This window comes from Triticum urartu, chromosome 1A (genome assembly GCF_056163025.1).
Source record: "Triticum urartu cultivar PI428250 chromosome 1A, HENAU_Tu73, whole genome shotgun sequence".
NCBI classification, from domain to species: domain Eukaryota; kingdom Viridiplantae; phylum Streptophyta; class Magnoliopsida; order Poales; family Poaceae; genus Triticum; species Triticum urartu.
Window position 1 is genome coordinate 34352609 of NC_141873.1, and position 23334 is coordinate 34375942.

The window sequence follows — 23334 nt, forward strand, 5'->3', positions numbered from 1 at the left end:
GCATATCCCGGTACACCGCCGGAGGCATCCATATAGAGTCATACTTTGTTTTAGAACCGAGTTGTAATCATTGAGTTGTAAATAAATAAAAGTGTGATGATCATCATTCAATAGATTATTGTCCCAATAAAAAAAGAGAAAGGTCAAAGAAAAAAAGAAGGCCCAAAAAAAGAGAATAAATAAAAAGGGGCAATGCTACTATCCTTTTTTCCACACTTGTGCTTCAAAGTAGCACCATGATATAGCGAGTCTCATATATTGTGCTTCAAAGTAGCACCATGTTCTTCATATAGAGAGTCTCATATGTTGTCACTTTCATATACTAGTGGGAATTTTACATTATAGAACTTGTCTTGTATATTCCAATGATGGGCTTCCTCAAAATTTCCCTAGGTCTTCGTGAGCAAGCAAGTTGGATGCACACCCACTAGTTTCTTTTGTTGAGCTTTCATACATTTATAGCTCTAGTGCATCTGTTGCATGGCAATCCCTACTCACTCACATTGATATCTATTGATGGGCATCTCCATAGCCCGTTGATACGCCTAGTTGATGTGAGACCATCTTCTCCTTTTAGTCTTCTTCACAACCACCATTCTATTCTCTACCTATAGTGTTATATCCATGGCTCACGCTCATGTATTGCGTGAAAATTGAAAAAGTTTTGAAAAAGTTAGAGTATGAAACAATTGCTTGGCTTGTCATCGGGGTTGTGCATGATTTAAATACTTTGTGTGGTGAAGATGGAGCATAGCCAGACTATATGATTTTGTAGGGATAACTTTCTTTGGCCATGTTATTTTAAAAAGACATAATTGCTTTGTTAGTATGCTTGAAGTATTATTATTTTTTATGTCAATATAAACTTTTTTCTTGAATCTTTCTAATCTGAATATTCATACCACAATTAAGAAGATTTACATTGAAATTATGCCAAGTAGCACTCCGCATCAAAAATTCTCTTTTTATCATTTACCTACTCGAGGACGAGCAGGAATTAAGCTTGGGGATGCCTGATATGTCTCCAACGTATCTATATTTTTTGATTGCTCCATGCTATATTATCTACTTTTTTGGACTATATTGGGCTTTATTTTCCACTTTTATATTATTTTTGGGACTAACCTATTAACCGGAGGCCCGGCCCAGAATTGTTGTTTTTTGCCTATTTCAGTGTTTCGAAGAAACGGAATATCAAATGGAGTCCAAACGGAATAAAATCTTCGGGAACGTGATTTTCTCACCGAACGTGATCCAGGAGACTTGGACCCTGCTCCAAGGAACAAAAGAGGCGGTCACGAGGGTGGGGGGCGCCCCCCCCCCCAGGGCGCGCCCCCCTGCCTCGTGGGCCCCTCGTTGCTCCTCCAGCGTACTTCTTCCTCCTATATATACACACGTACCCCCAAACGATCAGAACGGGAGCCAAAAACCTAATTCCACCGCCGCAACTTTCTGTATCCACGAGATCCCATCTTGGGGCCTGTTCCGGAGCTCCGCCGGAAGAGGGCCGTCATCACGGAGGGCTTCTGCATCATCCTAGCCCCTCCGATGAAGTGTGAGTAGTTTACCTCAGACCTTCGGGTCAATAGTTAGTAGCTAGATGGCTTCTTCTCTCTCTTTGAATCTCAATATAAAGTTCTCCCCTCTCTTGTGGAGATCTATTCGATGTAATCTTCTTTTTGCGGTGTGTTTGTTGAGACCTATGAATTGTGGGTTTATGATCAAGTCTATATATGAATAATATTTGAATCTTCTCTAAATTCTTTTATGTATGATAGGTTATCTTTGCAAGTCTCTTCGAATTATCCGTTTGGTTTGGCCAACTAGATTGGTAGTTCTTGCCATGGGAGAAGTGCTTAGCTTTGGGTTCGATCTTGCGGTGTCCTTACCCAGTGACAGAAGGGGCAGCAAGGCACGTATTGCATCATTGCCATCGAGGATAACAAGATGGGGTTTATTTCATATTGCATGAATTTATCTCTCTACATCATGTTATCTTTCTTAAAGCATTACTCTGTTTTTAACTTAATACTCTAGATGCATGCTGGATAGCGGTCGATGAGTGGAGTAATAGTAGTAGATGCAGAATCATTTCGGTCTACTTGTCACGGGAGGGGGAAATCGTCACCATCGTCATCACCAACGCTCCTCTCATTGGGAGAGGGCAATCTCCATCAACATCTTCACCAGCACCATCTCATCTCCAAACCCTAGTTCATCTCTTGTATCCAATTCTTGTCTCAAAGTCCGGGATTGGTGCTAGTAGGTTGCTAGTAGTGTTGATTACTCCTTGTAGTTGATACTAGTTGGTTTATTTGGTGGAAGATCATATGTTCAGATCCTATATGCATATTATTACCCCTCTGATTATGAACATGAATATGCTTTGTGAGTAATTACGTTTGTTCCTGAGGACAAGGGAGAAGTCTTGCTATTAGTAGTCACGTGAATTTGGTATTCGTTTGATATTTTGATAAGATGTATGTTGTCTAGCCTCTAGTGGTGTTATGTGAACGTCGACTACATAACACTTCACCATTATTTGGGCCTAGAGGAAGGCATTGGAAAGTAATAAGTAGATGATGGGTTGCTAGAGTGACAGAAGCTTAAACCCTAGTTTATGCGTTGCTTCGTAAGGGGCAAATTTGGATCCACATGTTTCATGCTATGATTAGGTTTACCTTAATACTTTTGTTGTAGTTGCGGATACTTGCAATAGGGGTTAATCATAAGTTGGATGCTTGTTCAAGTAAGAACAGCACCGAAGCACCGGTCCACCCACATATCAAAGTATCAAAGTATCGAACGTGAATCATATGAACGTGATGAAAACTAGCTTGACGATATTCCCATGTGTCCTCGGGGGCGCTTTTCCTATTATAAGAGTTTGTTCCGGCTTGTCCTTTGCTACAAAAAGGGTTGGGCCACCTTGCTGCACTTTATTTACTTTTGTTACTTGTTGCTCGTTACAATTTATCCCGTCACAAAACTATCTGTTACCACTTATTTCAGTACTTGCAGAGAATACCTTGCTGAAAACCGATTATCATTTCCTTCTGCTCCTCGTTGGGTTCGACACTCTTACTTATCGAAAGGACTACGATAGATCCTCTATACTTGTGGGTCATCAGTGATCTCCATCTCCGAAGCACCGTTATGATCACCATCGACACTGGCGCGACACCTTGATCTCCATCGTAGCATCGTTGTCATCTCGCCAACTATTGCTTCTACGACTATCGCTACCGCTTAGTGATAAATAAAGCAATTACAGGGCGATTGCATTGCATACAATAAAGCGACAACCATATGACTCCTGTCAGTTGCCAATAACTTGGTTACAAAACATGATCATCTCATACAATAAAATATAGCATCATGTCTTGACCATATCACATCACAACATGCCCTGCAAAAACAAGTTAGACATCCTCTACTTTGTTGTTGCAAGTTTTACGTGGCTGCTACGGGCTGAGCAAGAACTGTTCTTACCTACGCATCAAAACCACAACGATAGTTCGTCAAGTTAGTGTTGTTTTAACCTTCTCAAGGACCGGGCATAGCCACACTCAGTTCAACTAAATTTGGAGAAACTGACACCCGCCAGCCACCTGTGTGCAAAGAATGTCGGTAGAACCAGTCTCATCTCGTGTAAGCGTACGCGTAATGTCGGTTCGGGCCGCTTCATCCAACAATACCGCCGAACCAAAGTATGACACGTTGGTAAGTAGTATGACTTGTATCGCCCACAACTCACTTGTGTTCTACTCGTGCATATAACATCAACGCATATAACCTGGCTCTGATGCCACTGTTGGGGAACATAGTAATTTCAAATAAGTTCCTACGCACATGCAAGATCATGGTGATGCATAGCAACGAGAGGGGAGAGTGTGTCCACGTACCCTCGTAGACCGAAAGCGGAAGCGTTAGCACAACGCGGTTGATGTAGTCGTACGTCTTCACGATCCGACCGATCAAGTACCGAACGCACGACACCTCCGAGTTCTACACACGTTCAACTCGATGACGTCCCTCGAACTCTGATCCAGCCGAGCTTTGAGGGAGAGTTCCGTCAGCACGACGGCGTGGTGACGATGTTGATGTCCTACCGTCACAGGGCTTCGCCTAAGCACCGCTACGATATTATCGAGGTGGACTCTGGTGGAGAGGGGCACCACACACGGCTAAAAAATCCAAGAGATCAATTGTTGTGTCTATGGGGTGCCCCTCTCCTCCGTATATAAAGGAGGGGAGGAGAGGGCCAGCCAAGGGGAGGAGGCGCGCCCAAGGGGGAAGTCCTACTCCCACCGGGAGTAGGACTCCTCCTTTTCCTATTTGGAGAGGGAGAGGGAAGGAAGAGGAAGGAGGGAGGAAGGAAAGGGGGGCCGGCCCCCTTCCCAATTCGGATTGGGCTTGGGCGGGGGGCGTCCCCTCCCTTGCTCCTTTTCCCTCCTTTCCACTAAAGCCCATTAAGGCCCATAACCTCCCGGGGGGTTCCGATAACCTCCCGGTGCTCCGGTATTATCCCGATCTCACTCGGAACCATTCCTGTATCCAAATATAGTCGTCCAATATATTGATCTTTACGTCTCGAACATTTCGAGACTCCTCGTCGTGTCCATGATCACATCCGGGACTCCGGACTACCTTCGGTACATCAAAAAACTATAAACTCATAATATAATCGTCATCGAACTTTAAGCGTACGGATCCTACGGATTTGAGAACTATGTAGACATGACCGAGACACGTCTCCGGTCGATAACCAATAGCGGAACCTGGATGCTCATATTGGCTCCTACATATTCTACGAAGATCTTTATCGGTCAAACCGCATAACAACATACGTTGTTCCTTTTGTCATTGGTATATTACTTGCCCGAGATTCGATCATCGGTATCTCAATACATAGTTCAATCTCGTTACCGGCAAGTCTCTTTACTCGTTCTGTAACACATCATCCCGCAACTAACTCATTAGTTGCAATGCTTGCAAGGCTTAAGTGATGTGTATTACCGAGTGGGCCCAGAGATACCTCTCCGACAATCGGAGTGACAAATTCTAATCTTGAAATACGTCAACCCAACAAGTACCTTCGGAGACACCTGTAGAGCACATTTATAATCACCCAGTTACGTTGTGACGTTTGGTAGCACACAAAGTGTTCCTTCGATAAACGGGAGTTGTATAATCTCTTAGTCATAGGAACATGTATAAGTCATGAAGAAAGCAATAGCAACAAACTAAACGATCAAGTTCTAAGCTAACGGAATGGGTCAAGTCAATCATATCATTCTCCTAATGATGTGATCTCGTTAATCAAATGACAACTCTTTGTCTATAGCTAGGAAACATAACCATCTTTGATCAACGAGCTAGTTCAAGTAGAGGCATACTAGTGACACTCTGTTTGTCTATATATTCACACATGTATCATGTTTCCGGTTAATACAATTCTAGCATGAATAATAAACATTTATCATGATATAAGGAAATAAATAATAACTTTATTATTGCCTCTAGGGCATATTTTCTTCACGAAGGGGCGACGCAACGGCGGCGCGCGAGTCGGTGTAGCCGCGGGGACGACCTCGGGCGGCGGCGGAGATCTATCGCGTGTCACACTCACTACGGCTCGATGAGGCGACGCAGCGACAGCGCGAGGGTCGGTGCTGCCACGGAGATGGCCTGAAACGGACATACTCGCCTGCTGTGCAGCATCAACGAGGAATTGAAGCAGATAGCACCTGCATTCTTTACCCCAAATTGCTCGAGAAAAACACATCAGTCTCTGAACGGACATCCCAGATGCTGTGCTTCTCGTATATAAGTGTGGAATCTTAAAATTGTCACCAATCCATTGTCGTCCAGCCCGGTTAGGATACCTGGCTTTCACCCAGGCGACCCGGGTTCAAATCCCGGCAATGGAGCCTTTTTCTTTTTCTTTGCTTTTTGTACTTCTGTGTTACGCTGCCCTTTATTTTGAATATTACCCAAAATTTAGCCCTAGACACACAAACAGAAGTTTAAACTTGTTTTTAGTACGAGAAAAAACTTGGCTGATTTCCCTGCAAAAACATAAGTTTAAATTTAGCTTTGCAGGTTGACAGAGAAAGTAACATGCTTAAATTTAGCCCTTGCAGGTTGACATAAGTTTAAATTTAGCTCTTGCAGGTTGACAGAGAACGTGATATGCAGGTTAGCAGTGATCTATACGAAAAGTGACTAAAAAAATGAGAAAAAACGCAAATCAGTTACTCAGTCCAGAACCATCAGTTACAAGGCAAAATCAGTTTCTCATGATATGTCACAGGCTCACAGCCCCAGCCACGACAGCAGGACATAACACCAAGGTTACAGTACACTGCTAGATCAATGAAGGTACTACACAAGATACACGTATACATGGGGTGTACTGAGCAACAGACCGGACAAGATCACAAAATTCTTGCTTGGTTGCGCAAGCACAACTCGAGGTGTGGCTCTACTTGCGCCTTGCCAATATCGGCACAGCAGTCCTTGTACTTCCAGAACCGGTGCTCTGCCGCGACCACGACGACGGCTTTGCCCTGCCCGCCATCAGCGCCGACGCTGCACTAGCTTTTATATTCCGCCTCTTCAGCGCAAGGTCTAGCTTGTCTTTCGAAGCTGAGCCTGATGGCTCCGGGAAGATGGAGGCGGCCTTGATCGCTGCTCTCTTGTCCTTCCTGTTCTTCTCGAAATTCGAGGCGAACCTCACACGAGCTGCAGCGGCAGCATCCTCTGCGGAGGGTGGCAGAAGGCGTACTCCGAGCCCCATCTTCCTCGCTGATTTCTTCTCTTCAGCAACTCTCTTCTTTTGGCTCTACATAAATAATAGGACAACAAGTGGATAAGAATCCTGACAGTTAGACAACTTACTGATGAAAAATTATACAAAGGAATTCACTAGATGACCCTAAGGCGGTCGCGGAGGGTTCTGTTCAGGGAATAATCATCAGAATGACGGCTATCAGAGAGGCGTTGAAGCCGAACTAAAACAGGCTCCTCTTCTTTCTTCTTCCGAATATCCTCTCCCTGGTGTTCAAGCTTATACATGGGATCCGCAAGCTTGTCTCTTTCTGAAGCAAGTACAATAAACCATCAGGCATTTGAATCACAAGGAAAACCATAAAAAAGAAACAAATCTGTACTAGGTGTCAGAACCTTCATCCGCAGGGAGCAGGAGCGTCTCTGCATCTTCAACATCGAAATCTTCAGTCTTCCGCTGAGCCCCACTGATTATAACATACTCAGTATTCTTCGGGTCCGTATGTATGACTATCTCATGCTGGCAACATGGTGATTTCATACTGAAGCTCCATATCTGACATAGGAAAAAGTTGTGAAACAATATCAGAACAGCATACGGGTAAATGATTTTAAGCAGAAATCTGTCACAACTGTGGAGTAGAAAATTATAGTACTGCAGTTTCTCAGGGAATAAACACAGAAAATATACAAGGCCCCAAGTCATTAGAACTTATTGGAGGTTCTTTAACACATACATTACACAGCTAGCAGAAGCAAGTACAACTGAGTTCTCTTTTCTAATAATATTAGCATGGCTAAGGAAGCAGCATAGAAGCTATTCGGAAATATGTAGGTTCAATTCAAGCTATTTTAACTTATCTACAATCAAAACAAATACTACCTCTGTAACTTTTATAGGACATTTTTAGAGTCTGACAGAGTCAAAATAAGTCTTATATTAAGTTACAGAGGGAATATTTATTTAAATGCCAACAACCCCTTAAACATTTTATGATTACCCTCAATACTCTTTTGCGAATGTACACAGCAAAATGCAATAAGAAGTACTACCTCCGTCCCGAATTACTTGTCGCAGAAATGGATGTATCTAGACGTATTTTTAGTTCTAGATACATCCATTTCTATCCAGAAGGAATAATTAGTTATGACGATAAAGATGTGTGTGCCCAGCGTGAGATTAGCTCCAGGAATGAGTTCAGATGAGCTGCATGCATCCTCACATGTAGCTGCATGCATTTGGCCGAGTCATGTGGCTGTTTGAGAAGTTGCGTAAGTGCTAAATATGTGCGTGCGCAGCTAGTGGAGTGATTAGTGGAGCAAGCCATTAGTGGCTTGACCATGTGTGAGTGTGTGCATGCTAGTTAGTTGGTAAGTGGATACATGTTAGCCGTGTGTGTATGGCTATAAAAGCCCCAATTAATTGCCCTGTGGTGTGAGAAGTGAACAAGAGAAAAGGCAAGTGCGTGTGTGCCACAAAAAAGTCTCCGTGTGTACTTGTGTGTGTTTTCTTCCCAACAAGCGCAGCAACCACAAACTAGCGTTTACGGTGATGACAAAAATCTCATATATCTATCTTCACTTTTGTGGGAAAAAATCCCAGTTGTGTAGAAAAACAACACATATAAATCCCAAGGCAATATCAGGTCGAGAAGCTATTTGGTTTGTAACTAAACACACTACGCATCCTTAACATTGTTTCAATTCACATTGGCTTGGAAGCTGACGCCAGTTTAGAATACGAAATTTTCTCCAGAATTCACCAACTCACTTTTTAATTATTTTCTCCAATTATCCTTGCAACGTATGCGCACAAATTGTAGTTTAGGATATGATTTGAGGATGGTGCAGATCAACTAATGAGTGAGTTTAAGAGATCAGCCGAGGCTGACGCTGAACCAATTTTACAAAATTTTGCATTTAGACATGGCATAGCTAGAAGAAACATAATACTATGCAACTAATTGAGTAAAGATGGTAAGCCATAAAACCAAGATTCAATTGCTCTGATAAGTGATAACATGGGGAGAGGCTTTCAGAAAGAAAGAAAGAAAAGACATAGGGAGAGGATATGCTGCGCTAATTCAAGCACAAACAGCTTCCACCATTCACAGAAGAGAAAGTTAAATGAACAGCAGTGATGATGCGGTACATGTTAAGATTGGACACGAACCTTGGTAGAGTAATAATTTCCAACTTGTTTCTTTTCAGCATTAAACCTTACTCCCTTCCCTATCATGGAGCTGCATCCACCACACCAGACATTGAAAGGCATCTCGAATCTGCAGAACAGAACAAACCAATTGAGTTAATAAGCTAGATAAACACTTCAACAAGATGTTTCTACAAAAAAGTAAGCATAAAGGTAAAATCAACTTTAACATGCATCAAAGGAACAATCTCTCTATCATGTACTAATGTGTTATGCCAGATAAAACATATTGAGATAGATATGTGTGGAACTGGGCAGAAGAATGAGTTCATACATGATTCTAGCACTTAAGGCAATCAAGCGAACTGCCAAATCAACCAAACAGTATTTCACAATTCTCAACAAGATTGGTTAACTAATTGGTATATGACCGTGAAAAACTAACAAAATTGATTTGCAAGACAGATATTTTGAGATGAATCTATCTTATCAGCACGGTTTGGTAACGGAACAATGTCAACAGTTGTCATAACATCTGTAAAATACAAGTCATGGCCCAAATATTTTGGTGGCACATACTCCTTCCCTACTCCAAATTCACACCCTCTTACTTTGGCATCCCACCATTCTTTAAACCTCAATCAACCCACATAACTCCAACTCTATTGCCCAACCATCCACATTATAAGCCTGTTTAGATAAAAGGCCCCAGGTCCGACGCATTTCTAGCTTCACATCATCATGTTATGTCCGAACGGACGATCATATAAGAAAACAGGCTACATATCAAGGGAAACAAACCTTATAATCAGGATGCCCTGATCCAGCTTCCTCGCCCGCTCCCTGAGGGCATGTTGGCCGTGGAACTTGTTCAGCCCACCCTGATTTAACCAAACAGGAACAAAAAGACAAGCACGCAGCGGCATCAGCAACCATAAGAAAGTAGAACAAAACGAAGAGCTGCACGAATTCGCCGAGGAAGATCCGTAGTACCTTCTTCGGGCTCCATTCGGGCGGGTAGTAGAAGTTGTCGGCCCTCGCCGCGGCAAGCGTCGACTGCAGGATACAACAAATCAGTCAAATCGTCTCGGCGGACATGAAGGATCGTCAGCCGGGCTACCCCAGAAGCCCCCGGATTCGGGAAACCCTAGGATTTGGGGGTGAGGAGAGGTCGAAATCGAGAGAGGCGAATAGAGCTGATCGTACCATGTTGTCTCCGGCGAGGAGGCGGAGGAGGAGGATACGAGCGGCGCGACGAGCGGAGGTGCGGTGGCTCCGGGATATCGGCGACGACGGGGAGGTCTCGGGCGAGCGGCGGCGGCGGCGGCGACGGGGAGGTTCCGGGCGAGCGGCGGGCAGAGGAAAAGGAGATTTGTGATTTGTTTCGACTCTTCTTATTTTAACACGACGACGGGGGTCTGTGGATGCGTCGGTTCAGGGACGTGTCGGTCCAAGTTTACGGACGGAATCGCTGTTAAGTAAGTAACGGATCGAAACGAAACACAAATCCATTGTCGTCCAGCCCGGTTAGGATACCTGGCTTTCACCCAGGCGACCCGGGTTCAAATCCCGGCAATGGAGCCTTTTTTTCTACTTTTTTTATTATACCCAAATTGTAGCACTTGCTAGCTACTCCATATCACCAAAAATTGCTGCTAAGTTTGAACTTGGCGCTCTCTCTCTCTCTCTCTCCTTTTTTAATGAAAAATAGCTCATTTTCATTGATGTAGACATTTGATTTGATGCCAACATTGGGCAAAACCAAAAGTTGACAACATTTTTAGAGGTTGGTAAGAATTTATTGCTTTTTTGGAAAAATATCCTATAAAACATGGTATATTTCCTTGTCCCTTTTTTTGAAAAGCATAACGCGTGCCCTGGGCGTGAATCTTGAAGTGTTTCTTCTCCTTCCTTCCTTGTGTCACGGGTTTTCGGGAAAAATGTTGGCTAAGGACCGGCCGACCCTGCCGACATAGTAGTGACGAGCTTGTTCATAGAAGTATATGAGGATTGTTCCATCAACAAAAATAAGGACGGTGTGTTAGGCACGTCATAGATCCATGAGGTGCGTGATGTCGGAGCCCTCACAGGCTGCCCGACCGCGTTTACGCCTTGGTAGCCGGTAAGGTCGGTCGACATGCTCTGCATGATCTCCACCTTGTGTGACATATGCATTACACGAATTAATTTCCTGCCATCCAACAAAAATTGCTAACAATTCACCGAATCAGTCGTGATGTGTGTGAACAGAACCGGCTTCCCTTAAAATCAATTGTCCACCAATGCTACTTCCTCGTCTCCTACCTAGTATTTGTGTCTTCATACCTGGTTTCATCTGCGGTCGGCATGGGTGGTGGAGGAGAAGCTACTAGTGCAACAACCGTTGGCGGTTCTTGCTTCCAATTGGGCATGGTGTTGTCTTGAATTTTTTTTCTCTTTGGTTTTCTGTATGCTACTGTTACTTGGTCGTACATAACTTATGGGGAGGCTTTGGGGAGAAGTGAGTAACACTTGAAGATTTACATGAGACACGGTTTAACTAGACTTGAAAATAACCAATTTACATAAGATTTTTTTTGAAATTTGGTTAGCCAACTTTTAAAACATATCAACACATCCTGCATGCCAAATATTAGCATTGAACCAAGCAATCTCAATGCTTTGTGAGGCCCTCTATTTCATAAATCTCCCACAAATTGCAAGTCAGGAGAACATTTTGCCTCTTGGAGAACTTGTCAATGAGGTCCTGGTAGTCCACTCTTCAAAGCATGCATCAAAGAAAGAACAAGGGCCCTCTCTTTCCTCCTCCATAAGAAAATACCTTAACATTTCCTTCTCCCGTCGGCGCCTCCGCTTGTCCGTCCCATCTCCGGTGCTCGTCCTCGCCACCACCTCGAATGGGTTGAGCGCTTTTGTTTCGGGGGGTTCATGGTATAGCGCTCAGGTTAGTGGCCTTTTTTTAGAACTCTCAGGTTAGCGACATGTGTATGTCTCGCATGAGGGTTAGCTAAATGGGCCAGCACAAATGCCTAGTGCATCACCGATATCAGTTTTTTTCTTTTGGGGTAGCAGCCCTTTTAGGACAGTGAGCCCAAGAACAAAGATCTGCGATGGAGCTTGGAATTGGCAGCAAATTTAACGGCTCAGATCAACCAGATCACGCGAACTGATGGCCAAAAACACTTAGGTCATGCGAGGGCTTAGATTAGACTCAGTTTTACTGTCCTAAATAACTTCGTCCTCATCTAGAGTTGTTCAATAATTACCGATAATAGTACATGAGGGAATTGGGGGGGTGATATGCCACCTCACCAAGATTCTCGTGACCATTTGATCTTTTCTTTAGTTGTTCACAGCCGTTGATGCTCAAATAGGACGTATATAAAAAGGCAATGCACAAAAAACCCTAGCCCCTACATCTCTCCACTTCACCTCCTCCTCGCGCGCCGCCACGAGTGTTCCTCCTCTCGCTCACTCTTGTGCCCTTCCAGGCCGATGTCTCTTGCTGCCTCCACCTTTATCCTCGCTTTTCCATCCTTGTCTCCTTGTCTCTTTAGAGTGCTGATGAGTGTGGCGAGATGGCGAGCGGAGAAGCGGCAATAAGGAGGCTCTTTGTTCATCCCTATGCAAAGCGAGTGTGGTGGCGTGAGCATGTATGCACAAAGGGAAATTGACAGGGAAAGGGGACGAAGAAGGATTCCCTCAATAGCAGATCGACTACACTCAAGGCTTCAAGCGGTTTGTTGTCTCTCCCTAGGCATTAGCATGGTCCTTGCCTCCTTAATCTATTTCTCCCCTTCCCCTCACCCTACCTACCTAGATATTAGGAACAAGATGCATGGAAGGTCGAGACCATGCGTCATGTGATCCAGGCCATTATGGTGGCAAAAAGGTTTAGATCTCCGCTTGCTCTCCTCTCATCGAATTCACGTGTTAGCACAGAGGTAACCTCAAAGGTCGTTGGTGGAGGTGGGGCGCCCTGGAAGTAGAGGTTAGAAGGACTTGCATGGATATCGATGCCCCCTCTACTTTCATCATCTCTATGTCACATTGGAGGCTCCGGGTGAGCTTATCATATATTATTTCATAACTCATAGGTCAAGAATCAACTCCCTTCGCTGATTTGATTTGTATGCATTTATTTTGTCCATTCATATCTTTGTGAGATTTCCGGCCATCCTCCTCATTTCTAATGCCATGGTAGTTAACTAATTACATTCCCTCACCCTTTTCCTTCCTATTTTATGGTGTGTCCTCTTGATTCATTGCACATTTCATCTTTTTAGAATTGGTCTGCCTAAGGTGCTTATTAATTATATGCATTAGCAAAACATATTAAATATCCATCAAAGATAGCATCACAAAATTAGTCACATGGCTCATGTAATCACCACACCATTTTATACATTAGTGGGATAAAATCCAATAACGTTAAGAGAGCAATAAGCTCATGATACCACAATTCTTAATTTGATTCGCATTGATCCCTAATTTACTTTTAGTTGTTCACATGAAGCATGTGGTGTAATATTGCTAGCTTGGTGACTTAGCAGTTTGACGCTTATAGGGTCGTGGGGCTACAGTTAAACTCTCTGTTTGGCAATACATGTTTGTGTGGATGAGAACATGTAATAATTTTGGCATATCATCATTGTTGTCTTATGTACGTTGTGTTATTCGAAATGTGTAGCACATTCATCAACAACATGCATTAGTGATAATTGATCCTCCCTACACGTCATGACATACTAGATCGAATGACTTATGTACACAGTTTCTTGAAATACACTAAGTCAAACATGAGAAATTATTAACATAACATATGACTAAAAAATTCATTGTATGTATAAGAAAATCAAAAGGTGTGTTGTATATCAGTCACGTGACTGCGATGAGCTACCATACTGATTTTTAGGGAAATTAGAAACAGTCTTGAATATCTCTGGTGCTATACTAGGTCTTTCTTATGAGGTTGTCGTAATCTTGCATTCTCACCAACTTACCAATTCTCGTTTTATATGCCTTGAATTTGAGACGCGCCCCATTGATATTGTTATACTAATGATGATCAACTATTGCATATGTACTTGCCACTATCTCTACAACAAGAGATTTGCAAAGAGTAGCCTCACATATGAGCTTCAGTCTTTCTATTGTTTAACAATTGACAATCCCGAGTAAGTGGCGAACAATCTACCTTTTGTCATTGTCATAATCATTGAAAGGAAGCAAATAACAATGATGTTGATGATGATGGCATTAAAGCGATTGTTCGCCACTTAATCAAGGTTGTTGATCGCTCTATAATAGAAAGGTTGGAACTCACGTGTGAGGCTATTCTTTGTAGGTTGTCTTGATCTAGAGACATTGGCAACTACATACACATTAGCCAATTAGCATTAGTGGAACAATCTCAAAGAGGCACCCCTCATATTTATGGCACATCCAACGTGAATGGTAAGTTGATGGCAAGTCAAGATTAGAAAAAGCATCAAGCAAAGACTGTTCGTCTAGCACTAGCGTTTTTAGGGAGTTTATGTAAGTTTTTTTGATTGATACACCCCAACCATTCAAATACCCAGTATGGTATATCCTCGTAGTCATGTGATTGGTATAGTGAACCTTTCTATTATCTTGTCAAATGGTTTTATCTAGTCGTACCATATCGTATTCATCATCTCTATCATGTTTCCAGTACTACAGAATTGTATCGTGATGTGTGCACAAAAATAGCTCATCACTAGTAACCGATAAAATTACAAGTGGCGTACAAAAATGGCTAGGCGTCACTTACCAGTGACGCGCACGATAATTCATTCGTCATGGTAACGAGAGACCTACCAGTGGTGAGCTTGCACTTTTGGTCATCATTGCTATGTAAGATTACAGCGGCGAGCACTTTTCTTCAAGCAACAATAGTATGTTTGCACCTCCCACCGGCGAGCTAATTTCTTAGCACATCGGATATGCAAAAGAAGCATCCATGAATTTGAGATGCCACTAGAGGAGAGACGCGAGAAAGTATAAATACTCTTCGGATGGCAACACGCGGACTGCAAAGCAAGCAGTTGTTGTAGTAGGGGTTGTTTGGTTGCCACCCTGAGAATCATGCCTAAGAAAAATCACTGCCCGACAGCAGCCGGTGAGTCATGTGATTTTTGCCTGGCCAGACAAGTTTGAGAATATGTTGTTTGGTTGGTAACCTAGCCTGTGAAGTGTTTAGCTGCTAGATGCTTTCCCATTTAAAAATAATTAGGCTCATGTGGGTGCCTTGTTTCGGTTGTGATTAGAGCTCAGGCAGCGGCCAGACTCTTCGGGGCTGTTTGGATGGAGGCCTAACAGGCAACTCCTTGCTCAGTCAACGATCCTGGCCTCAGGCCTTCAAAATTCAACGCCTGAGATTGATGCCTGAGTCAGGCAGGTTTTTATGGAAGCCAACCAAACAGCCTCTTGAAGTTATTTCTCAGGTCACCAACCAAACAAGGGACATGCACGTTCCATGGGAGTAAGCCTCCATTTCCAAAAAAAAAAACCAACCAAACAAGGCACATGCACGTTCTAGGGAGGTCGGGCCAGGCAAATTTTCTCAGGCCTCCAACCAAACAGCCCCGTACTACCAGCACCCACACCACCAATGATGACCTAGAGATAGTTCTGCAACCGCCGACGCCAAAAGAAAAGTCGGCCTTGGAACAAAAACTTGTATATGAGCTTTTATGTGGCCATACACTCTTTTCCCGCGTGTCAAGTTGCATTGTCATACATGTACACAGCTCACCCATAACCGACATCTCATCAGCGCGAACATGGTTAACAAGCATTGACCCATGCTACCCGTTTGCCCATGCCCGAGTGCATATGGAGGAAAATGACATCACGGTTGGCCGTGAAACTACCTGGACCCCCAATCCATGTACGGTGTACACACGGGAACATCTGGGATTGATGGTTTGATTGGCTATCGAATGGCCTAGCTTCGGGCGACGATGAGCTTCTGAAGGAGGCCTAGTTGGCCATGCGGGAAATTAATCTAGGATAGGAAGAAAGGAGCCGAAGATCACCCGATCACATAGGTGAAAGAGAAGTCCATGGTGATGGGATCATCAAAAAAGGAGGCCGAGGATCACCCAATCACATAGGTGGAACCACAGAAGTCCATGTGCACCGCGCTATTCTACGTAAACCTCCTCGGGCAGTTGTGTCGTGAGCACCCTGCTTGATACACCCCAACCATTCAAATACCCAGTATGGTATATCCTCGTAGTCATGTGATTGGTATAGTGAACCTTTCTATTATCTTGTCAAATGGTTTTATCTAGTCGTACCATATCGTATTCATCATCTCTATCATGTTTCCAGTACTACAGAATTGTATCGTGATGTGTGCACAAAAATAGCTCATCACTAGTAACCGATAAAATTACAAGTGGCGTACAAAAATGGCTAGGCGTCACTTACCAGTGACGCGCACGATAATTCATTCGTCATGGTAACGAGAGACCTACCAGTGGTGAGCTTGCACTTTTGGTCATCATTGCTATGTAAGATTACAGCGGCGAGCACTTTTCTTCGAGCAACAATAGTATGTTTGCACCTCCCACCGGCGAGCTAATTTCTTAGCACATCGGATATGCAAAAGAAGCATCCATGAATTTGAGATGCCACTAGAGGAGAGACGCGAGAAAGTATAAATACTCTTCGGATGGCAACACGCGGACTGCAAAGCAAGCAGTTGTTGTAGTAGGGGTTGTTTGGTTGCCACCCTGAGAATCATGCCTAAGAAAAATCACTGCCCGACAGCAGCCGGTGAGTCATGTGATTTTTGCCTGGCCAGACAAGTTTGAGAATATGTTGTTTGGTTGGTAACCTAGCCTGTGAAGTGTTTAGCTGCTAGATGCTTTCCCATTTAAAAATAATTAGGCTCATGTGGGTGCCTTGTTTCGGTTGTGATTAGAGCTCAGGCAGCGGCCAGGCTCTTCGGGGCTGTTTGGATGGAGGCCTAACAGGCAACTCCTTGCTCAGTCAACGATCCTGGCCTCAGGCCTTCAAAATTCAACGCCTGAGATTGATGCCTGAGTCAGGCAGGTTTTTATGGAAGCCAACCAAACAGCCTCTTGAAGTTATTTCTCAGGTCACCAACCAAACAAGGCACATGCACGTTCCATGGGAGTAAGCCTCCATTTCCAAAAAAAAAAACCAACCAAACAAGGCACATGCACGTTCTAGGGAGGTCGGGCCAGGCAAATTTTCTCAGGCCTCCAACCAAACAGCCCCGTACTACCAGCACCCACACCACCAATGATGACCTAGAGATAGTTCTGCAACCGCCGACGCCAAAAGAAAAGTCGGCCTTGGAACAAAAACTTGTATATGAGCTTTTATGTGGCCATACACTCTTTTCCCGCGTGTCAAGTTGCATTGTCATACATGTACACAGCTCACCCATAACCGACATCTCATCAGCGCGAACATGGTTAACAAGCATTGACCCATGCTACCCGTTTGCCCATGCCCGAGTGCATATGGAGGAAAATGACATCACGGTTGGCCGTGAAACTACCTGGACCCCCAATCCATGTACGGTGTACACACGGGAACATCTGGGATTGATGGTTTGATTGGCTATCGAATGGCCTAGCTTCGGGCGACGATGAGCTTCTGAAGGAGGCCTAGTTGGCCATGCGGGAAATTAATCTAGGATAGGAAGAAAGGAGCCGAAGATCACCCGATCACATAGGTGAAAGAGAAGTCCATGGTGATGGGATCATCAAAAAAGGAGGCCGAGGATCACCCAATCACATAGGTGGAACCACAGAAGTCCATGTGCACCGCGCTATTCTACGTAAACCTCCTCGGGCAGTTGTGTCGTGAGCACCCTGCTTGTTCATATTCAGCCTGTAACATTTTCTGAACTTTTAGCTTGGCTGAAGATGGTCTTACTAGTACACCAGATCAGCTGTACAAACGCTCCAAATGTACTGCCTGACTGCTTGTCTTAGTCTTAATAAAAGTGCATATCTGCAGCTAGCACCCTTTCATTTATTTGGCATATCCTACTTAAAACAGTATCCTTGGCTCGCATCGATTTCAAATAGCTGAAGTATCTTCTCTGCTCATGTTTCCACCTGAAGTCCAATTAATCATGCATTTCAATTTAGAGAGGTTCCAACGTTTTCCTTTTCTTCCGCATCTGTGCCTGTGGGCCTGTCTGCTTGTTTTGTTTATTGTTAACCAGATGGGTAGCAGCACTTGGTTGGCACAAAATATGAATGTTTAGTGCTTCTGAATTTCAATGACAAGTGGTACTGAATCTCAACCAAGTGCTTCTGAGTTTCTTGTGATGAATGTGTTGTCAGAGTGTAAATATTGATGATTTGGCACGACATATGCTACTGCTATATATTCTTCGATGTGTCAAAGGACTGCTAAGTCTGAATTTTAATGTATCAAATTCGGTACCTAAATCTTAATATATGAATGCTGTTTGCACTCTTATAAAATGACTCAAAAAACTGCTGTTTTGTTTTGTCTGATGGCCGAGTCTGAAGCGCGCGCTTTGTGTTCTGTTGCGCTGACTGCCTGGTTCTCGGACGTCAAAGTGCGGGCTGTTTTCACTTGGGCCAACGTGAGCCATTGGATCATTTTTGGATGGCTGGCAACTGGGCGCATGAATGGGTTGTCTGAGTGTAAATATTGATGATTTGGCACAACGCACACTACTGCTAATTTTCGATGTGTCGACAACTGCTACTCCCTCCATCCAAAAATATTTGTCATCAAAATGAATAAGAAGGGATGTATCTATAACTAAAATACGTTTAGATACATCTCCTTTTATTTATTTTGATGATAAGTATTTTCAGACAGAGGGAGTAAGTCTGAATTTTTATGTATCAAGAGTTTCAAGACATGAAGTCATTACGTATATTTCAGCCAAGACATAAAGTCTGTAGGACAGAATTAGGGAGTCAATTCCAGCTTACAAATAAAAAAACTGGCTGACAAAAGACCAAAACAAGCAAAATAAAGTCTGTAGTAAGTAGGGATTAAAAACGTGACAAAAATATCGCCGTTGCCGGGGATCGAACCAGGGACACCAAACAAGCAAAATAAAGTCTGTAGTAAGTAGGGATTAAAAACGTGACAAAAATATCGCCGTTGCCGGGGATCGAACCAGGGACACCCGGGTGACAGGCGGGAATACTTACCACTATACTACAACGACTTGATTGCTATTTGTTTCGTACAATCTTAGTTGATCCAAACCAGCACTTGCGCTCCAACGTTTTCGCTTCCTTTTAAGCAAACCACAGCTTCGATCAATCCAGAGCAGAAGAATTACAAGACACGGTACAGAGCAAGACACACAAGAAACTTCAGGACAACAGATGAAACGAGAACAATCTTTAGGTTAGATATAAAAACTTTAGGGCCTTTCTCGACACTGTTTCCTCTCCCTTCCACCACCGAGAATCCGGCTTTGGCACCATACAAATATGAACTGTAGACTGAGTCTTCAATCGCTTTTCCATTTCAATGAAATTTCACACAAATTCCAGAAATTCCGGTCATTTCTATGATACTAAAAAAATCGCCCTTCGATCAAAATATTTTAGCAATCACGGCAGTGAACTCAAATCCAAATACTTTTCTACTTACTTTTCAAAATTTTAGTTTTTTTGTTATCGAATTATCATGGAATTCAATTGAAGATTTTAGTAACCACACTGATAACTGAAATCATTGAAATTTAGTGAACTTCAATGAGTTCGGCTATGGCCGAAATATTTCTAAAACCCAATATTTGAAACTAGATTATACCTCAAAACAATATGTTCTTGTTGCCACGAGATACAAGGGCCTCTACGAGTCATTCGATTGGAAAATTTTGGAATATGTAGTATTCATTAGTCTGACTGAGCAACGTTAAACTCAACATGTGTCAGCTGCACATGGTAGAAAAAAAAAACATGATCTGAAACACTTTCTTTGTACGTGAAATGAATAAAAGATATACGAGAAGGAAAAAAATGAGGATAGCATTTTGGAGTTGGAGCTCATGTACACCCGACGTGAACACTAAATTTGAATAAAAAAGGAAGAAATAATGCTAAAAATATTAGCACCAAAGATGCTCAATTCTGTAAGTACTTCCGACTTTTTTTGTAGCGACATGACATCAATGGAGCTCTAGACAAAGGAAAAAAAGACGTTTTGAATCACTGATTTTGCTTTTATAGAGCACCGCATAAGTCATATTGGCACGACAAATTGCGTACAACTAGAAAACTTGATCGTCTTTGATGTAAAAAAGTAGAATTAATTGTGAATCCAGGAGTAGACGAGCTCGGGCTTATGAGGTTTTTAGGGAACACCAATGGAAAAACCAGAGATGAAATGAAAAAAATAATATCAAAATAGAAAGAGGAGATAAGAGTTTTTTTTCACCTCGAAAAAAGATAGTAAGAGTTTTCTTTTTTGAGGTAGAGAAGATAATAAGAGCTACAGTCGGACGTGACAACTGACGACATGATCGCGTCAGCCGATCAGCCCGCACCTCTCTCTATAGATCGATCGATCTGTAGGAGTACGTGTCGTCAATGGGCAGAAGCAAGGGCGCCGCCGCCGGGCGAAGGAAGGCCGCCGTGGCCAGGGAAGCGATCGCCGGCCCCAGCATCAAGGCCGCCGGCCCGAGACTACGCCCCAGCCTCCCGCCGGAGCTGCTGGCCAACATCCACCACCGCCTGGGGTTCCTCGACCGCATCGCCTTCGCCGCGGTCTTCGTCTCATCCACCGACGTATTCAGCCCATCGGCGCCGTGGCTCCTCCTCCCCGGCAAGAACGAGGGGAACACGAAGACGGCCACGCTAGCTCTTCTCCGTCGCCGACCGCCGCGCGGCCACAGTGCGCGCCCCGTACCCCGCGCTGCGCGACCACCTCGTCATCCGCTCCTCCCGCGGATGGCTCGCCACCGCCGACGGCCGGGGCCAGATCTACCTCGTCAACCCCGCCTCCGGCGAGCAGCACGCGCTCCCGCACGTCGCCACCATGGGCGTCTTCCTCCGCACGCCCTGCCAGTGGTTCACCGTGTGCTTGAAGCGCTTCATGACCGTCCGGTTCGGCGGCGAGGATAGTTTCTGGGGGCCTGAGGGGCACGGCGCGCGCACGGTCACCGCCGACCACATGGGGCGTCTGGTTCTACCGGAAGGTCGTCCTCTCGGTCTCCCCGAGCCGCCACGGCAGCTATGGCACTGCCATGATGATCCTGCATCGTGATTTCGGCGCCCCGGCCTTCGCCACGGCCGAGGACGCCGCGTGGAAGCTGGCACCGTCGCGCGACGGCGTCGAGGACGCCATTTATCATGACGGCCAGTTCTACTCCGTCTCCTACTCCGGCATCGTGGAGGCGTGGCAACGTGACACGGAGTCCGGCGCGTTCACGAGCACGGCTGTCACGCCTAGGCTGGACATCGAGGAAGCCGCTCGCCATGCCACCGCAAGTACCTGGCCGCGGCGCCGGGTGGGCGGCTGATGGTGGTGCTCAAGTACGCCCAAGTGATCAAGGATCTGCACAGCCAGGACAGGTGGACGTGCTCCTTCAAGGTCCATGTCCTCGGCGACGACGGGCAGTGGAAGGGGACGAGGGACATCGGCGATGCCGCGTTGTTCGTCGGGGTGAACAACTCGATGTGCGTGCCGACGAGGGGGCACCCGGAGATCAAGGCCGGGTGCATCTACTTCACCAACGATGAACCATGGGCCGCGGAGCTGCGCAAGACCAAGGACCTATCATCGTGGTCCAACAAAAGTTGCGATGATGAGCCCGTCGACTCCGACATTCGGGCCCTCGGGGTGTACAGCCTCGGGGATGACACAGTGAAGAAGATGGAGGCGCTCGGGCGGCCGTACGGCATGTTCTCGGTGCCGCCGGTGTGGATCACGCCTTCTGTCCCATGATTGCAAGGCCGATCAGTTTTGAATGAGATAGGTTCAAATTTTTGCTTAAGATCGCTAGCAGGTTTCAAGGTAAATAGTAGTACTAATTTGCACTATTGTTGAACCCATGAAAAACAATAATTTACAAATACCAAATTCTGTACAGTAGTTGCAAAGGAAGACTCTAGGCATTGGTTGGGCAAGGGAGCACACAATCCTCCGTCTTCCAGTCCATCCGATCTCGCCTAATCTTAGATGCTGGTGCATCCAATTGCCGCAACCACAAATCCTAGTGTGCAACATCTTTCCCCTACATATGCAACATCCTTGCAATATTTTTTTTCTCATGGTATGTGAAAGACTTTTTAGAACATACATACAACATAAATTTCTTATGTACATAAGCAACAAATCCTCTTAGGTTACATCAAAACAGCCAAGGATAATCATCAGAACTTATGCAACGTAGGAACCAACATCCGCAACAACTTTGAAACAACTTTCCAGCATGAAAGCAACATTTGTATCATCACTGTTGTTCATTTTGACTCTGTTCCGTGCACGGCGAAAGCTGTTTGTGTTATGTCTACTGGATCGACTAGGAGTAGATCAGTGGGATATTGACTATATTTGGGTGTGTACCTTTGCCTTCCGGCGACCGCTGGTTCGTCGGTGAAGGTCTGCGCACGGGCAGCGATGGTCGGTGTAGAGGGCGACTTCGAGGTAGTCGTGGCATCGGTGGGCTTCCCATCGCTTCAGTGCCTCCCTCTCAATCGGACTAGGGTTAGAAGTGGGGAACAGTGGCGGCGGCGAACCTCGTACCTCGTGCCATGGTCCCCACCTCCTCTATATGGCACTGCGCGACAAGGGCCCACCAGCCTTGGGCTAGACGCCCTCGATCAGGGCATGGGTCAAGGGTCAAATGGGCCGTTGGGCCCATTTGGGAAGAGATCAATCTAACATTCTCCCCCTTGATCTCACCATATACTTTCAACTTTATACTTTGAAATAACTTTGTGCATGTCTCATCATCACGGTCTATCCCGATAGAATCAACACCTACAACACACTCCTCTGTTTTGAAACAGATTCTTTAACCTTGGGCCCTTTTATTGTCCGGAAATCATAGACTATACCATAAAACCCATGTCAACTGTGTGTTCTCCGAACACACTGGGCGGTAAGTCTTTAATAAGCAGATCTGCAAACACTTGTCTGTTGCTTTTATACTTCAAGCATTTCTACATAATTTCGGACTTTCTCCTTTACAACGCATAACTCTGTGTTAGTGTGTTTGGCATCAACACTTGACTCGTTGTCATAGGAGCGAAAATCTTAAAATGGTTATCGTTGTTGTCAACCATTATCAACTCCGGGCATAGGTCTCCTTAACCATTTTGCCTATCCCTCAGCCTCATATCAAGCCATAACATGTTTTTGCGTCACATTGATGG

At 44.6% G+C, this 23334-nt stretch overlaps 1 protein-coding gene, 2 non-coding genes and 1 pseudogene across 3 annotated transcripts; 3 read left to right on the forward strand and 1 right to left on the reverse strand.

Moving 5' to 3' along the window:
• The first annotated feature begins 5859 nt into the window (after nucleotides 1-5859).
• TRNAE-UUC (transfer RNA glutamic acid (anticodon UUC)) lies at nucleotides 5860-5933 on the forward strand. Its single transcript has one exon. It is a non-coding gene; the product is annotated as a tRNA-Glu (tRNA).
• Nucleotides 5934-6237: 304 nt separating this feature from the next.
• On the reverse strand, nucleotides 6238-10377 carry LOC125531133 (coiled-coil protein (DUF572)). The gene is made up of 7 exons (XM_087545540.1): nucleotides 10151-10377; nucleotides 9938-10000; nucleotides 9746-9825; nucleotides 8966-9074; nucleotides 7189-7348; nucleotides 6940-7103; nucleotides 6238-6847 (listed from the first exon to the last, which is right to left on the reverse strand). The coding sequence occupies exons 1-7, from the start codon at nucleotides 10151-10153 to the stop codon at nucleotides 6488-6490; spliced, it is 939 nt and encodes a 312-aa protein (XP_087401666.1). The 5' UTR covers nucleotides 10154-10377; the 3' UTR covers nucleotides 6238-6487.
• A 74-nt stretch (nucleotides 10378-10451) lies between these two features.
• Nucleotides 10452-10525, forward strand: TRNAE-UUC (transfer RNA glutamic acid (anticodon UUC)). Its single transcript has one exon. It is a non-coding gene; the product is annotated as a tRNA-Glu (tRNA).
• Nucleotides 10526-20544: 10019 nt separating this feature from the next.
• LOC147988798 (uncharacterized) lies at nucleotides 20545-21950 on the forward strand (annotated as a pseudogene).
• The last annotated feature ends 1384 nt before the right edge of the window (nucleotides 21951-23334 follow it).

Bases quoted from the DNA above. Each gene is read 5' to 3' on its own strand.
- LOC125531133 (XM_087545540.1), bottom strand. The intron at 7,349-8,965 runs GTTCGTGTCCAA...TTCCTATGTCAG, and splicing joins GAAATTATTACTCTACCAAG to ATATGGAGCTTCAGTATGAA. The intron at 7,104-7,188 runs GTTCTGACACCT...TACTTGCTTCAG, and splicing joins CCTGCTCCCTGCGGATGAAG to AAAGAGACAAGCTTGCGGAT.